We start from the raw sequence: 17935 nt of genomic DNA, 5'->3' as shown, positions 1-17935 counted from the left end.
TGCGGGGCATGGGGTGGAGACCAGGCAGAGTGCGGGGCATGGGGTGGGCACAAGACAGAGTGCGGGACATGGGGTGGAGACAGGACAGAGTGCGGGGCATGGGGTGGAGACAGGGTAGAGTGTGTGTGTGTGTGTGTGTGTGTGTGTGTGTGTGTGTGTGTGTGTGCGTGTGTGCGCGTGCGCGCGCACTTGGCGGAGTGCGGGTGAGGAACGGAGTAGTTTCTGGATGCCAAGCTCATGTACTCTGCTGCTGTTCACTGCTGATGTCTTCCTTCACTGATATCAGAGCCCAGCCTCCCCAGGCTTCAGACTGTAGACGGAGGCTCTCCAGGAGTCATCCTTGCCTTCAGCGACAGTCCAGGACGTCTGAGGCATCTATTCTCACGACTTGTAGTGACCAGATTCTCACCCTCTCCAGTATGACCATGGCCATTGTGGGACTACCCAGACCATATCTTGTAAGCCACTCTAATAAATCCCCTTTTAATACATATTAATTCTGTTAGTTATGGGCCCTGAGAGAACTCAAACTAACATGGTATGTGAGGAAATAGGAATCATAGTGAAAAAAAATAATTCAAAAGAAACTATTAGACAGGGAGCTCAGACACGGGACAGTCAACTGTCTCAGACATGCTTAGTGGATGGAGAATTAGGGGAGATCAGGAGAGACATATATGAACAGATACAGGTGATAATAAAGGCACTGAAGTTATTAAAAAAGAACCAATAGAAATTTTGGAGCTTAAAAGTATAATAACCAGGCCAGGCGTGTCAGTGGCTCATGCCTTTAATCCCAGCACTCGGGAGGCAGAGCCAGGCAGATATCTGTGAGTTCGAGGCCAGCCTGTTCTACAGAGCAAGATCCAGGACAGGCACCAAAAGTACATGGAGAAATCCTGTCTCAAAACAAAACAAAACAAAGGTGTAGGACTGATGTGGAAACATCACTGAAAGGGCTCAGTGGCAGATTTTTAAAGTTATTTATTTTTATTTTACATATAGAGGTGTTTCAATAGCATGTATGCCTGTGCATCACATGTGTGCCTGGTGCCCTTATAGATCAGAAAGAGGGTGCTGACTCTCCTGGGACTGGATTTACAGACAACCTTGTAAGCCACCATGTGGGTGCTGGAACTCGGGTCCTCTAGAAGAACAGCCAGTCCTCTTAACCATTGGGCCATCTCTCCAGACCTCAATCAAAGATTTTAATGGTAACAAGATAGAATCAGTGAAGTTGAAAATAAGGCAATTGGAAGTATTCGGTCTGCAGACCAGAAAAAGAGAAGAGAGAGGGGATGAACAAAGCCCAAGGACCGAGGAGACCTATCAAACACGTCATCATAAAGACAATGGCTTACGGAAGGAGAGGGGTGACGGGGCAGGGGAAGAGTTGAAGAAATGATGGCGAAACCGTTTTCCAAGTCTGATGAGAAGTACAAATAAGCATACAAACAGAAGCGACCCCAAGTGATCCAGGTCGAGACAGATTATAGTCAGTGTCAAAAGACAAAGAGACGCTTGAAACCCGCAAGAAAAGAGCAAGACATGGCACTTGAGGGACCCGCAGGGAGACTGAAAAGCTGCCTCTCTTTAGAAGCCGTGCAGGCGGGATGGCAGCATCGGCGCCCTTAAAACCCAGGAAGAAAAAGCTGTCACCAAGAGCTCCGTGACCTTCAAAACTGGTCTTGAACATACAGGAGGTACTAAGACGTTTCTGATGAACAAAACAGACAGAACTCACCCCCAGTAAGCCTGCACCACAAGAAATGGTCCAGAGAGGTATTCTAGGGAGAGAGTTTGGAAACTGCCTGTGGTTGAGAGGGGACCCAGGTGGGATAGGACAGTGTAAGAGGATACAGTTGTGGTTCCTATAATTGTCCCAATCCAGGGACCTGGGAATGTGTCCCTTTATATGACGCAGATGAGAACACGTACTTGACATTACACTCAGTGGTGAAAGACTTAACTTTTTTCTCCACCGAGTCAGGAACATGACAGGGAATCCCACTTTTTCTCCTTCTACCCATCACAGTGCTGAAATGTCCAGCCAGAATGACTGGGGAAGGGAAAACAGAAGATACCCAAACTGCAAAGGGCTACAGTGTGGACGTGTTTACTCTCAGAGCCCAGATGTAAAACCCTAATTACCAGTCAGACGATCTTAGGGTGAGGCCTCTAGAGATAACTAGGTCACACGGACAGAGGCATCAGGACTGTGATTAATACCTTGATGTAATAGGTCCCAGAGAGCTTCTTGGCCCTTCCACCGTGGGATGGTATTGAAAATGAGACATGAGACTGGGCCCTGACCACAGGACAACTTCATCTGGGACTCCCAGACTCCAGAACTGTGAAAAAAAATTCTGCTTTTTACAAGTGTCTTCATTTATAAAATTTTCTTTAGCAGCCAATTGAACTGCAAACCATCTCCAATTCAGATGATGTCATTGTATCTGTAGAAGGTCACAGATAATCCATAAACATGTTTGGGTTAATGCACCCATTCACACAAAAGTTATACACCAGCAAGTAATTGAAAAAAAAAAAGTGTGAAAGTGATTCCACCTACAACAGCACCAAAGAATAAAGTCCTTGGGAATAAAGTCAAGGGGTGAAGGACTCACGGACAGCTGCAAAGCGTTACTGAAAGAAGCAGCAGGAGAGTACTTCAACAGATGGAGGCAGTGTTCATGCATTGGAAGACAGTAGTGCTGGGAAACACCCCCCCACAAGTGAGCTACAGATTCTCGGCAGTCCCTACCAATATCCAAACGATGCTTCTTGCAGAAGTGAAAAGCCTCTTTTAAAATCAATATAGAATCTCAAAGAACCCAGAGTATTCAAAACAATCTTGAAAAAAAAAATTAGAGGGTCTGTTTCAAAGTTACTACAAAGTGGCATAGTAACCAAAAGAGTATTGTGATCGATGCTGGTTTAATGGCGGACATATAACCCAGTGAGACAGACAGAATATCGTGTCCGGAAACATGGCCTCCCTTGCATGGTCAGTTGATCTTTGACAAAGGTGCCAAGACAATTCAATGGAAGAAAAACGATCCCTTCAGCAAATGATGGGTAAATTTGGTATCCATGTACATGAGAATGAAGTTGAACTCTTTGCCAATACCATAACAAAAATGAGCGTGAAGTGGATCAAAGGGTGAGCGGAACTGGGTAGTAATGTTAGATATGTGCTAGGATATCACAATGAAACCCATTATTACTTCATATGCCAATCAAAAATTAATTAAAAAGAAATGTATTGAAATGGTGAAATCAGAACACTCTTAAAAGATATGGGATACATCTCTGCATATTTAACCGTGGCCTCTTTTGAACTTTTTTGTAGTGTTAGAGGATCAAGTCTAGGTCTTCATACCAATGAGTACTCTGCCACTGGGCTACACACCCAGCCCTGGAATAACTTCTCAGATGTGGCACCAAGGACACTGGCACCAAGAGGTCACAGATAATGAGACTCCATCAGCATTTAAGAGTCACGTATGGTGGCCTGTTCAGTAGCTCTGGAGCCTCAGGAGGCTGAGGCAGGAAGGTCATTGGCACCTAGGAGGTCAAGGCTAACCTGGACAGCATAGCAGGAGCCCCTTCCCAGATAACAACAACAACAAGCTTAGTGGGCAGAAGGTCAGTATCAAGGGAGCACTGAATGAAAGAAAATATTTGCAAATCCTGCATCTAGTAAGGGGAGGCTGAATTCATGTATACCAATAAGGAAAATCCTTACAATTCAACAACAACAACAAAAGCAAATAACCCCATATATTGGGCAAAGGTTTAGAACAGACTTTTTTCTCAAAAAGATTTAAGAGTGGACAAAGAGCCGGGCGGTGGTGGCGCACGCCTTTAATCCCAGCACTCGGGAGGCAGAGCCAGGCGGATCTCTGTGAGTTCGAGGCCAGCCTGGTCTCCAAAGCGAGTTCCAGGAAAGGCGCAAAGCTACACAGAGAAACCCTGTCTCGAAAAACCAAAAAAAAAAAAAAAAAAAAAAAAGAGTGGACAAAGAGCATGTGAACAGATGTTAGTCACTGGAGGGATGCTAACCATAACTGTGAGACAGCCCCCACTGAGACAGCTAAATTAAAAAGGGCTGGGGGAGAGGGCCAGAAAATAGCAAGTGTTCCTGGCCAGGGTGAAGCATTGACAGAGGAGCGAGTTTGGGTCCCTCATACATTGCTGGTAGGGATCCAAATAATTCAGTTGCTGTGAAAAGCAGCTTGGTGGTTCATTGTAAAGTTAAACAGGAATGCCATACCACCCAGCAATCGTACCCCTAAGTACATTCTCTTAAAGAACTGAAACAGGGACTCAAACAAATTCTTGTATGCAAATGGTTGGTCATAAGAGTGCTATTCACAACAGCCGAAAGGTGGACACACAGCAACTACCTATCAATTGATGAATGAGTGTGTTGAATGAATATGAATGAATGAATGAATGGATTGGTGAATGAAGGAAAAGATATGTGTGCAAACCAGGAAGTGCTATTCAGTCATGAAAAAGGATGAAGTTTCGATACACATTACAGTATAGAGCAACCTCGACAACATTATGCTAAGTAAAATAAGCCTTATAAAAAGGGATATATTGTAATTCCACCTTTGTAAATATAAAGAGGTAAATTCATTGAAACAAAAAGAATAGTGCCTGTTAGGGATATGGGGGAATAGGAAATTAGTAAGTTTCTGAATGGAATGATAAAAATAGTTTTGGAAAGAGTGGGGAGCTATACAATATTGTGGGTACTTAATGCCACCAAATCGTATTTTTAAAAATGGTTAAAATGGAGAGATAGCTCAGTGGTTAAGACTGCTTGCTGCTCTTCCAGAGACCTGAATTTCATTCTCAGTACTTACACCAGCTCACAGTGACCTGTAATTCCAGCTCCAAGGGTTCTGATGCCCTCTTCTGGCCTCTGCAGGGCCCTGAACACACACACATACACACACACACACACACACACACACACACACACACACACACACAATTTTAAAATCTTTAAAATGGTTGCAATGACAAACTTTATGATTGATATCTATCTATCTATATATATATATATATTTCATCACAATAGAAAGGGAGGAATGACTGGTAACATTCCATTTTCCCAGTAAAACAGGTGTTTTACTTCCTCAGTCACAATCCCACTTATTCTCTCATTCAATAATTTTTACTGGCAGGTGCTTTGCATAGTTATTGATACTACACAGGTACCACGTGGCACCTATATGGGGCCAGAGCAGTTAATAAGTACTTCTTGACTGGTCCAGAATGGAAGCTAAACCTGAGGACGCCTTGGCAAAGGCCAGTTTGAGTATCTCAGTTAAACGAAGGGACTCACACTGGATGGAGATTAATTTGATGGAACTTCTCACCCCAGTGTGCTGTTCCAGATGCCTCAAAGTCCCGTGGTTAGGAGAAGGTAAGAAGCTATAAAAGCCAGGGTAGGAGGAGCCATTGGCAGTTCCACACAAGAAAGAAATGAGGTATCTATGAGGTTTTTGAGGGGGAAACCCTATCAGCTTGGCTGGAAACCAAAAGATAATTCTTGGGACCAATTTATTATCAGCAGGGAGTGGGCTGTGGGATGATAGTGCACACTCAGAGTGCCCACAAATCTTCCAAAGGTAGGGCTGAGGCTGGGGAGGGTGTGAACTCCCCACAGAAGAAGACTGAGTGCTCTCAGGGAATACACTCACCGGCAAGGCTGTCCACCCAGGTCCTGCACGGTGACACATCCTCATTGCTATGGATTTTTGTTTCTCATTCTTTCTCTTTCTGAATGGGAGCTACCACTTAAGTTTGGTTCTTAAATGTCCTCCCAAGGTTCAACAGGGATAGGGAACCCTTTAGGTCACGGGGGTGGGGTGCCCCATGAGGACATAGTGTGAGTCCAGCCCTTCCTCTTCTTTCTTTCACTTTCTAGCCACAAGGGAGTGGTTTTACTCCATTACAATTTCATATCAGAATTGTGTCACGAGTTCCAAGCAGCAGGACTAACCAGTCAAGGACAGAGACAATTTAAAAACTGTGAGCCAAAGTAAACCTTTTCTTTTGTAAGTTGACTATGTCACGTATTTATTGCAGTGGTGGAAACCTAACAAAGATCTTAACCTAACCCTATCCATGCTCCGTATTCCATGGTGGGATTGTTAATTCGGTTTTCGTTTATGATGGCTACCAATAAGCGGCGTTCTCTGCACTGGTGGAGAGTCTTGTCTCCTGCCTCTGAGATCCTGTACTTTGCCTCAGATGCAGGAACTGCATGGATTGATGCATTTCCCATGAGTGAGAAGACAGTATGTGTGGATATGTGAACTGGGGCACACAGAGGAGTGGACTATGGAAGAGGTCGTTACCTGTGGGCCCAAATGCATGACCTCTTTGTCCACGATGATGATGATGATGATGATGATGATGATGAAGAACTGCGGGCTGCTATGTCTTTCTCAGCCTCCTTTGCAGTGGCTGTACAGTGAATTTGAGTGACTGTACAATTTCCAGGTCCACATGATTACACAGAGACTATCTCTGCCTGTCTTTCCCAAGCTAGACCTAGACAACAGTTTGGTTTTAGGGAATAGGTACAGCTATGGACTTGAAGAAGCCTGGATTCCCGACTATGTGGAGAACACCCCAGCTGTCATACCTCCCACACTGAACGATATGATGAGAAATACAGTCATATGTAGGACCGGTTACAGCAATGAAACGCGTCCTGATTGACACCTGGATGCTAAGATTGGTGAACAGCAAGAGATTTGAACAGGATATGAAGTCACTCATTCCTTCACTATTGCTGTGTATCAAGTTTGTGCTCAATCTGAGGCTATACAAGTGACTTTTATCTATCTGTCTGTCTGTCTGTCTACTACCTACCTACCTATCTATATTTATTGCAGTACTCAGGACAACTGTATTTAGGAAATATGGAACACTTCATGACTTTGCACAACGCTCTTTGCACAATCATGCTAACCTGCCCTGTCTTGTTCCAGCTCTAGTTACATGTGCTGCCTAAGCAAGAACTTCTAGAAACTGGGGTTTAACTTCCAGGGAGCTTAGTGTCTAGTAAAAGAGAGAAAAGGTTTAGTAGCTTTTCAAACTGGTAGCTTTTCCTTCCACTCTTTGGCTACTTGAGGATTGCCACCCTCATGAATGACTCAACAGCTGTCTAGACCAGGAAGTTCATCACTGCCAAGGAATTAAATGGTCACGGATGTCCTTCACCCTGGAAGGCCACAGTACCAAACACAGGTGCTCTGCTAAAGCTAGCCCAGATGTGCAGACTCACACCAGCTGCCATCTTTGTATTTGGATTCAGAACCCAGTTTGGTGGAGTCAAGGCAACGGCTTCGTGATTGTGCGTGAGCCTAGCACAGCTGTGTGAGACTCAGCCTGCATGAGAAGGAAAAGACCTTGAGAAAACAGGAAGGAATGCAGACCAAAATGAAAAGGGGCCGGGGGAGGGGCGGACTGCAAAAGCCAACGATGGTGTTGGCAGGAAGTGAGCTGGAGACTGGATAACAGCAAAACAGGTAGCTGTTCTGCAGTGACCTCATCCCCCGTGATGACACCAGTTTCTGGCCTACGCTGCAGTGAACAGTAAGAGAGACCTTGCCTCTAACACGGTGGCAGCCAAGGCTGTCTTGACCTCCATAAGTGTATGGTGTCGTGTATTCCTCTGTTCTCTCTCTCTCTCTCTCTCTCTCTCTCTCTCTCTCTCTCTCTCTCTCTCGCGCACACACACACACACACACACACACACACACACACACACACACACACCCCATGGGCATACACAAAAGATAAAATACAGAGACTGCCACTCTATGATCAAAGATAACAGGAGAGACACAAACAACTCAAGAAAGGGCTTCAGTTACAGATGCAGGGAGCTTGGAAGGCTCAGGAGAGTTATACGGGGCTTACATGAATGCATTTCCAAAACGAGAAGAGAGGGAAGAATGTAAATTATTTAAAAATTCACTAAGGGCCGGGCAGTGGTGGCGCACGCCTTTAATCCCAGCACTCGGGAGGCAGAGCCAGGCGGATCTCTGTGAGTTAGAGGCCAGCCTGGGCTACCAAGTGAGTCCCAGGAAAGACAAGAAGAGAGGTGCCAGTAGTTGAAATGGGGAGTGATGGATGTGGAAACCTTCCCTTATACAAATGCCAAGCTCAGAGGCTAAAAACAAACTATGCTTTGGGGCTAGGGATGTAACTCGGTAGCAGAGTGCTTGCTTAGCTACACAAGGCCCTGGGGTTTGATCCCCAGAAAAATGACAAAAAAATCTGCTTATGAAAGTCTTGCCAGTGACTTGGGACCAATATGACTTCTTGAATGAGTGATGAGATTCAAGAGGTTTTGGTGGTCAGGGGACGTGTGTGAGGGTATAGAGGTGGGACGCCTCATGTCTTAGCGTGACAGCATGGTGGGTGGAGCTTGGAGAACAATTATGCTCTAACTCTGCTCTTCTGTCTCCCCGACCTACTCAGCATCAAAGATCTATCTGTCTCCAAGGTCTGGAAGGAGGGGCAGTAAGCTGGGGCATCATATAGCAGGCATCAGGGTGATGGTGAGAGATGCTGGGGTGTATATAGGCCGTGGGAGCAAAGGCTGTGGACACAGTGCATGGAAACAATGTGGACTTTTGCCCTCAGGATCTATGCAGACCCACTCACCTCACCAAGCACACACCTGGTAAAATGACCAGGACTAGAACATATAAAGAGCCTTGCCAACTCAATAAGGTGACAACACCCCTATTTTAAAAGAAAACATCTCCCAAGCTTGTCCAATATAGATACAAAAACACATGCAGCATCATTAGTCCAAAAGCTAAAATGGAAGCTAAAATCACACGGACATGCCACTGCATAGCCCAGGATGGCTCTGATTTAAAACATGGACACACACAGGAACTGGGGAGGATGTGCAGCAGCTGGGGCCCTCTGACCCTGTGCTGGGAAAGGCAAGTGCCACCTCCAGCGTGGAAAACAGTTTGGCAGTTTCTTCCAAGGTTAAATGCCTTCTTCCACAATGTCATCCCACACTTCTCTCACCGTTCGACAAATGAACACCCATGTTCACTCAAAGACTTGTACTAGAACGTTCACGGAAGCTTTACACATGACAGCTTGGGCTGGGGACAACCCAGATGCTGACGCTGCTGAGCAGTGGGAAGGGGGCAAAGAGCAGCGTGCTGCTGACACAGCAAAGCTCATTGCCAAGGAACAGGCCAGCTACAGCAGACTGGATGCAAGGCTTCTACTTACAGATGTTCTGGGAGAGGCAAAGAAGGAAAGCACAGAACACAGATCCCCAAGGGCTGGAGCGGGAGAGGAGATTGACAGCAAGGAGGCAGGACCGAGGGGCCTCTTGGAATGATGCAAGGACCTTTTTGTTGTTGTTTTGGTTTTTGAGACAGGGTTTCTCTGTGTAGCCCTGGCTGTCCTGGAACTCACGCTGTAGACCAGGCTGGCCTCGAAGTCAGAGATCCGCCTGCCTCTGCTTCCCAAGTGCTGGGATTAAAGGCGTGCACCACCACTGCCCAGCTCTATAGAAGCAGTCTTGTTGGTGGTGGTGGTTACATTTGACCAAGTTCATCAAACCGCACCTGAGAAGATGGGCTTTATGCTTTGGTCTTGAGTTTTTGAGTTGCAGTCTCACTGTGGAACTGAGGCTGGCCTTGAACTCCTGAGCCTCTGGTCTCTACTTCCTGAGTGTTAGGATTACAAGTGAGTGTCACCACACCAGACTTAAAGAGGTGGATTCATTGTAGTAATACTACACATTCAGAAAGGAGAGCAGAGGGAGATGCTCGAGACAGATACAGCAGTCTCCTGGAAAACTTTGGGCATCTAGGACCACGGAGGCCGTTGTTCCAGCTCTGATGGTGGGATGTGGGGCAAGGGATGGGGTCTCTGAGCTGATATGGGGACTTTCTCTAGCTTCCTTCCATGAGTAATTTATACCTACAAAACTGCTGTTTCAGTCCTTATCAAATAGGGATCTGATGCTAACCCATTCAACAGAACTGTGTAGCGATTAGAAGATAAATCTTGCCATTCACACTAGGTTTTCTGGGGCCAAAGTGATATGAACCCTAAAAGGCCTCTGGTCAAGAGAGCCAGAGCTTCCTGGAACTCAGGCTGCCTCTACTGAGTGGGAGAGTGAATTCCCTGAAAACAGGGCCTCTGGCAGCAGCTCCGTCTTAGCCCAACGACCATTTGGTGACTGTCACTATTAGAGCTTTGGTTTATAGTCTGCATTCTGTGTGGCAGAGCCAGGGGCAGGAGACATGCCCCCTGCAGGTCCAGAGCCCCCAGCCTGCCCACCATGCTCAGCAATGGCTCTGCAGCCCGCAGGGGCTGCCTGCTGTCTCTGGTCTCATTTGTCTGGTGTCCTGTGACTTTGAACTACTGTGGCCCCTGGGCTAGCTTCTTGGCTGTGCTGCTTCCAAGGGCGGAGCAGACAATTTTTTGTTCCTTAAAGTGCTCGTATCCCTTCCTGCCTGCCCATAGGGCCTTCATTCTGCTCAGGGTCAGATGGTAATATGGCCAGCATTGGGCACAGACCTGTCCGGCTTGTCCTTGCTGTCATCATCTGCTGGATTGCTTTCTAGACGTGGAGATATCTGGGAGATGTGATGGTAGAAGCCCCTCCCAGTGTGGATGTGTGTCGTGGACATGGCACAGCCGTGTCAAGGGCCCCAGTGCCTCGGCCCTACTGAAGTGGTAAAGCCTTCCTTGGGTGAGCTACAGAGGAGGAGCAAAGTCTTCCTCTGGTCTGCGTGTGGATCGTGATAGTTTGTGCAGAAAATATCCATTGTAGCTTTCCCATGGGTATTTATGATCTGAAGACTGCTCCCCCATAGAGACTGCTCCTACTCAGGTTAGCTAAACCCTTGTTCATCCATCAATAACTCGTCACTTCCCTGCTTAACTCTATATAATAAACACACTGAGATCCTGGAGTGCCGAGGCGTTTCCATCCAAGAGCCCAGTTCACCCAACCCCAGCCTTTCTGTATGTCCATGTGCTTGTCTCCTCTTCAGTCTCTCACCACTCTAGTCAGATCAGTTTCTGGAGCCATGAAAGGATGAGGCACCTCACAGTTTTACTTCTGGAAGATGGTTTGGTCTGTTTGTGCCTGAGGCGCTTACGGCACATCTGGCAGCCGTCAGAAACGCTAACCTGAGCCTTTCTGAGACCGAGAACCACCGGCTTCTAGGCTGTTGCCCAGGTAACGTTTATCATGTTACCTTCAGATGTGCTCACTTTAATCTGGTATCTGGAATAGCCCGACATCCCTAATGGACAGGGCGCTATTAACAAGTCATCCGTAGGCATCAGGGACAGGAAGTGTAAAGAAACAGAAACAGGGTGAAGGGGGCATAAAAAGCGACCCTGGATGGATCAGGAGGGAGGAGGTCAGGAATTCAATGAGTCAGCAAAGGCAAGTTCCCTGCAAGGTGACGGAACCCCGGTTTCATGCTGGAAGAGGGCTAACAGCTAGCTTTCCAGGGGAAGGCCTACGTGGTGGCTTTTGCTGCGTTCTCCAGTGTAAACACTTCAACCTGAGAGCAGGCGAGGGAGCGGAGCAGATAGCACAGGCTCTAAGTTCCTTTTCTGCTGCTGAGGTAGAATCTCCCAACCACAGCAGCTTAATGGAGAAAGGGCTTATTTCGGCTTGCAATTCCAGGAGTATACAGTCCTTCAAGGTGAGAAGACATGGCGGCCGCAGGCATGGATAGCATGGAGGCAGAAGCAGAGGACTGGATGGCCACATTGTAGCCACACTCAGGAACCAGAGAGTAAATAAGAAACAGGACAAAGCCATCCACCCTCAAAGCCCACCCCCAGTGACCCACTTCCTTCACGGAGGCTCCACCTCCTACACCTTCCCCAACCTTCCCAAACAGCGCCACTAACTGGGGGCCAAGTGTTCAAACACGGAGGACATTTCACCTTAAACCACAACAAGCTCTGCCTGAACCCCAAGACCTGCTCATAGAACCCCTTCTCCTAACCCAAGGCTTGCTTTCCCTACCAAGTTGCCTCCGAGCCAAGAATTTCCCTAGACATCTGACCTTCCAAACCCACGGAAGAAGCCACTTTGCCCACTTCCAAGAGGCTGAAGTTCTCCGGGATGGCTTATTGGAGTAGACTGGGCCGTGCCTGAATGAGTTGAGGAAGCTATCTGCTCTACCTGCTGACTTTCTCCGGATAATCACAGCCAAGGTGTCCCTCTTAAACTTCCTGGGTGAGTGAGCTGCTCAGGAGTTCTGCAGTTTTACATGGTGTGTGTGTGTGTGTGTGTGTGTGTGTGTGTGTGTGTGTGTGTGTGTGTGTGTGATGTCATTCCTGAGGTGGTCAGAGAACAACTTTCGGGAGTCAGTTCTCTCCTTCCATCATGTGGGTCCTGGGGATGAAGCTTAGGTCAGCAGGGACCTTTCTCTACTGAGCATCTCACTGGCCTTGCCACCTTCTTTGAGACAAGGTTTCTTAATGAATCTAGAGCTTGCTAATTTGGTTAAACTAGCTGGTCAGTAAGCCCCAGGTATGTCCTGTCTCCAATTCCCCAGCTCTGGGATTTCAGTCATGTGACTCCATGCTCCATTTCTATTTGCTTTGTGGGGGAAGCAGACTTGGGTCCCCATGTTTTCTCGGCAAGAACTTTACTAACTGAGACGTCTCTTTAGCCCCTTTGCAGCCAGTTTGAAAATGCATTGCAGAGCTAATTTACTGATGGCAGGATTACTCCGCAGGAGCCCAGTACTCCAGGGTTAAAAGTGAGAAAAAGTATGATACCCACCCAGGAACTATCACTAAAATGCTCTTCAGGTAAAGCAGGCCGCTAAATATTTATACATGACATAAAGCAATTTCAAAATCACCTACCCAGTTACTCAACACTTGATAAGCTCTATCATAGGCATGTTTGTATATATGAATAATCATCTTGTTCATTGCAAATATTTCCGTGGGTATTTTGGTACCTGGTGGGCCAAGGTCCCTCCCTAAGGCTCAGAGATGGCTGCTAATGGCTCACAACCAGACTCACTCTGAGTCTTGCTCTCCAGATGGAATCAGCTCCCCCAGAAAGACCAGAGGAGTTACTCTTTCCTTAAGTTTGGCAAAGAAAATACAGTACCCATGGGCAATTTGGGACACATAATGAAACATTGGTTGTTTATCTGAAATTCAAACCTAATTGTGTATCCTAATTTTTTATTCACCAAATCTGGATGCCCGAGCCTCTTCCCAGGGGCCCCCAGGAACCAGTGACTATAAGAGTGCCAAGGCTAGGCCTGCCGCAGAGGGACTCACAAGTGCACAGAACCCTCACCTCAGGCTCTCCTTTTATGTCCCAAGAAGTCAGTAGCAGAGCAGGCCCCAGTCATCTGTGAGGACCTCTTTTCCTTCAGCAGGAGGCCCTCTCACTGGCAATGGAAGGAGCACTGAGAGTCCTTGGCACACAGAAGCAGTCAAATATCAAGAGTGTGTATGGGGGGCGGGACAGGTGGTAGAGAACTGACTCCTGTCTCCATGGGTTCTGCATCAGTGGTCTTTCTCCTGTACTCGGAAACTGGAAGACCCCATATACCCTGAAGGTATTTCCTACTTCAGAATCCTCCTGGGACAAACAGCCAAAGGACAGTATTCCCTCCATGCAGGCTGCTCAGAAAGGCGACATTGGACAGGAGGACTGAGGATGTGTGTGCCATTCACAGCACACTAGAGATCTGTCCATGCCAGGAGCTCCCTCCTCTCACCCACCTGCTCCATGGCTCACTGGGCCATGCAGGAGCCTTTAGCATGAAATGCAAAGGCTGTGACCTTGGAAAAATCTGAGCACAACCCACCCCACTCCTTTATCCTCCTCAGTGCTACCCAGAAAGGCAATGGTTCCATGTGGTTGTTTTATATTTAAATGTAAGAATTTAATTAAAACTCTGTGTGTAAAATAAGCTTTTCTTATCCTGGGGGTGGGTGCATTCCAAGACCTCAGTGGACACTTGAAGACCTAGGAGACAAAGAGCCCTATATATACAGCAGTTCTCCTATGTATTCATACCCATGATATAGTTCAATTTATAGATTTGGCATGGTAAGTAAGAGGTTAGCAGCAACCACTAATAATGAAACAGATTAATTATAACAATATTCCGTGATAAATGTTCTTTCAAAATATACTGCTCTACTGTGTTTTCCCTTCTGTGAGGGGAGGTGATGTAATACCTGTACAATGAGACAGGATGAGGGAATGGCGCTAGGCACCATGAAGCGGTCAGACTGCCACAGAAATGTTACTTGAACGCAAGTTTGAGATATTGTCAATCTGATAACAGAGACAGCTTCTAAATGAATTGGGCAGGTAGCAAATGTAGCCTATGCTATATAGTGCTATACAGTGAGTAGTGGACACACTTTGACCAAAGTATGATTTACACAGACGGATGTGAGATGTTCCATGATACTATGCAGAACAACATACAATTTTAAACTTATGTTGGGGGGCTAGAGAGATGGCTCAGCACTTAAGAGTACATATTACTCTTGCAAAGGAACAGAGTTCAGTTCCCAGCACCCATGTTGGATGGCTCACAACCACCTGTAACTCCAGCTCCAGGGGATCCGACACCCTGTTCTAGACTCTGAGGGCAGTTGGACCCACATGTGCACATTCCCAGACATAGACATGTTTATGCACATAATTAAAAGTAAAAAGGAAGTCTTTAAAACTTCTTGTTGGCTTATTTTTGGAATTTTCTGCATAATATTTTTGGATAGCTGTAGGCCACAGGTGCATGAAATTATAAAGTGAAACTACTGATGGGGGTGTGGCCTGGACTTGGCCACATCTGCTGCTGACGAGAGAATGTTCCCAAACCCAGTGAGCTAATAATGGATAAGGCCGTGGGACTTCAGGGAGAGTCAAGGAAGAGCTCCTGCTTGAGGGGGTAGTAATGTGGGAGACAGATGGTAGAAGAGGCAGAGTCATAGTTCCTACAGATGTCCCAACCCTTGGGACCTGTCACTATGTGGTAAGGGGGACTTGGTCGATGTGAGTTAGTGAGTGACTGAGATGGTCCTGGATTATCTGTTTGGGCTGGTGTTATCACAGGGGCAGGGGAGGCGGAGACTCCTGATGATGGAAGGTGAAAGAGATGCAGCTGCCCACCCTTGAATACAGAAAGGATCGTGAGCCCAGGAATTTGGCCGGCCTGTAGAAGCTTGAATGGGGCAATGGGTTCCCCTACAGTGCCCTGAAGGAGCCAGTTCTGTAAACACCTTTATTTTAACCCCAGGAGATCCACTTTAGACTCCAGAGCTTCGACATAATAACAAGTGTGTGCTGTTTTCGGTTCTTAGGCTTGGTGGTACCAGGAGACTCCCATTGCACAGGGCAGGACCTGTAGGTCTGTTTAGCTCAGTGCTCACATTTCTAGTGTGTCTACCCATCTCCTTAGTGGGGCTATCTTATGCCCTGCAGCTGACCATCCTGACAGGCAGTTCTCCTTCCTCTTAGCAGCCGGTGGAGACAAACATCATTGTTCTAATTAATTAGCAATCAGTCATAGGCCCGAAGAGGCCAAGTGGCAACCTCCAGAGTCAGCCTGACCTGTCTGTCCACCGAGGTCCGGGCATCACCTCCCTGAGGGACAGACTCATACTGGGGAGTGAGAGAGAAGCACAGATCTGGCCTCGGGCTGCAGAAGATTCCATCTGGCATGACCCAGATGTAGCAACTCAGTAGCAGAGACTAGAGAGAACTAGAGATTGGGATACACACAGCTGTGGAGATAAGCACAGGAATGACGAGTCTCGGGGAAACGGGGTAGTTCATCTAACGCCTTCTGAATCCAGTCCTGCCAGCAGCTTCTTGCTGCATTAGCTGAGAGTCTTTACCTGTGCCTTGTTGACCAAGTCAGGGACCCTTACGCACACACTAGACATAGATAAGCATACCCATGTGTGTGCTTTAAAGACTCTTGGGGGCATCCAAAGGACCCCTGGGAAGCCAGGGCATAGACAGCAGCTTACAAGGAGAGCTGACCCTGCAGTTCTCTGAAGAGGGGAGGTAGAAATGAAAACCAACAGAGAAGCATCAAGACACACACACACATGTATATATCCCATCTCCCTGCTAGCGGGCGAGGTCCAGACCTCAAAGGAGTGAGTGTCAGGCCTTGCCGTGATTCACGGCCTACCTAAAGCAGGCAAACACATAGGGAGATGCTGCATAGTTTCTTTCCCAGTATGGAGAAATCGCCAGATCTCCAGCCACCCTGTGCTCAAGACACCAGCTTCCTTCTGCCCAAGTGTTGGGAAGTGGTCCTCTTGTTTGGCACTTCTTAACTAAACCAGAGCACCAGTGGCAGGCACATGTGGGACTCTGTTGGCATCCTGGTCTGTCGCCCCCTGCACCGTGCGGGTCCTCTCACTCAGGCTGGCTGGCTGGTTGTTTTTCTTCTAACATCATCGGCTCTGCCAGAAGCAGGCTAAAGGGTGTTTGTGCTGACCTTGCCATTTCACACAAAGAGGAGAGAAGCCAGGGGAAACTATGCCCCAAACGACCGAATCCTGCTCACTTCAGAATGGGAATCCTGTCATCTTCCGAATGGGAGAAATGAGTGTGTTCTCCATTCATGTTTCATAGCCAACATGTCCGGTCCTCATCTCTCTCCTTGCTCACTGCTCAGCCCAGGGCCAGCACTGACATCTGGGACTCTCTGTTGTTGGAGAAAGGGACTACCCTATGCTCCTCAACATGGAGCAGCCGCCCTCAGGCCCCTGGTGAATTGCTTCCAGCGAGGAGGAGGAGAAAGAGGAGGAGGGGGAGGGGGAGGCCTTTGACTTTTGGTGACTGTTCAGTACCACCTCAAAATTAGGCAGTAGGTTCATCTCACCCAAACACCCCATAGGCTCTGATTCCCCTCCCCCCACCTCAGAGTCTCAGCAGACTGCTTCCCAGATCTCTGTGCAGCTCCACTCCTGGGTCACAACGCCAGTCTAGGAAGCAGAGATCTTTCTGTCCCACAAATGCCCCCAGCCACATCTTTCTTAAAGATCCCGCACACAAAAACCAGTTCTGAGATGCAGACCCTCAGAGGTGGCAGTCAAACCTCTGAGCTTTGGCAACATGCAAACGGAAGCTTCTAAAATGAGGTAGATACCTTTTCCTTCTTGGGGGCCTCCATCCTGATTCTGTCATCCAGCATCTGAGCAGCTGCCAGCCCGGGGGAGCTGGGACCCCTCAGTGTTCCCCACCAGATCTCCACAGCAGAACTAGCCCAGGATTCTCCCACACAGTCACAGCCAGCACTAGGCCTCAGAGAGTGCCGTCCACCTCAGCTGGTTGAAGTCACAGTTTCCTCCTTTTCATGTTCCCTTCTGGACCCCTCCCCACCGAGGCCACCTCAGGCCCGGTGATCTCCAGGAGGAGCCATGTGGTTCCAGGGAAATGTCCTCAGTGTTGATGGACTTTATTCCAGTGGTGCTGAGCTGTGAGGGCTTGGCGGCCTCCAGACAGACTCAGCAGAAAAGGTCTCTCCCTCCAATGGTTTGGGGATGGCTTTTGAGTAACGAGGCGACAGGTAACTGTGTCCCTCACGGCCCGGCTTTCTTCTCTGGGCTCAGTCACAGTCAGTGCTTCTGCTCCTACCAGGTGTGGAGTAGATTTCTCCTGCCAGGGCCTCTGTGCTCTTGAGAGGGCCTGTGGTTTCTATGGTGACCATTCTGTCATTAGAGCTACCATGCAGAAAACTGGGACTGATGGCCGAAGGCTTCTACTCCCGTCACCATGGTGACCACTCTGTGGCTCTGTCACCACAGTGACTGCGGGCCTGGTAGACATTACCACCTGCTTAGTTCCCAGGTCAGTGCCTGTCATGTCACACTTACTAAG

At 47.8% G+C, this 17935-nt stretch overlaps 1 protein-coding gene across 1 annotated transcript in view; it reads right to left on the bottom strand.

Moving 5' to 3' along the window:
- The window catches only part of Gck (glucokinase), a 38979-nt gene extending 21368 nt beyond the window's left edge, over positions 1–17611 (bottom strand). The window contains exon 1 of the mRNA XM_059275014.1: positions 17205–17611. Within this exon, the coding sequence (XP_059130997.1) occupies positions 17205–17249 (45 nt within the window). The 5' untranslated portion in view covers positions 17250–17611. The remainder of the gene's footprint in view (positions 1–17204) is intronic.
- Positions 17612–17935: the final 324 nt, after the last annotated feature.

This window comes from Peromyscus eremicus, chromosome 10, assembly GCF_949786415.1.
Source record: "Peromyscus eremicus chromosome 10, PerEre_H2_v1, whole genome shotgun sequence".
Classification (NCBI taxonomy): Eukaryota; Metazoa; Chordata; class Mammalia; order Rodentia; family Cricetidae; genus Peromyscus; species Peromyscus eremicus.
This window is presented reverse-complemented; position numbering and strand designations above follow the sequence as displayed.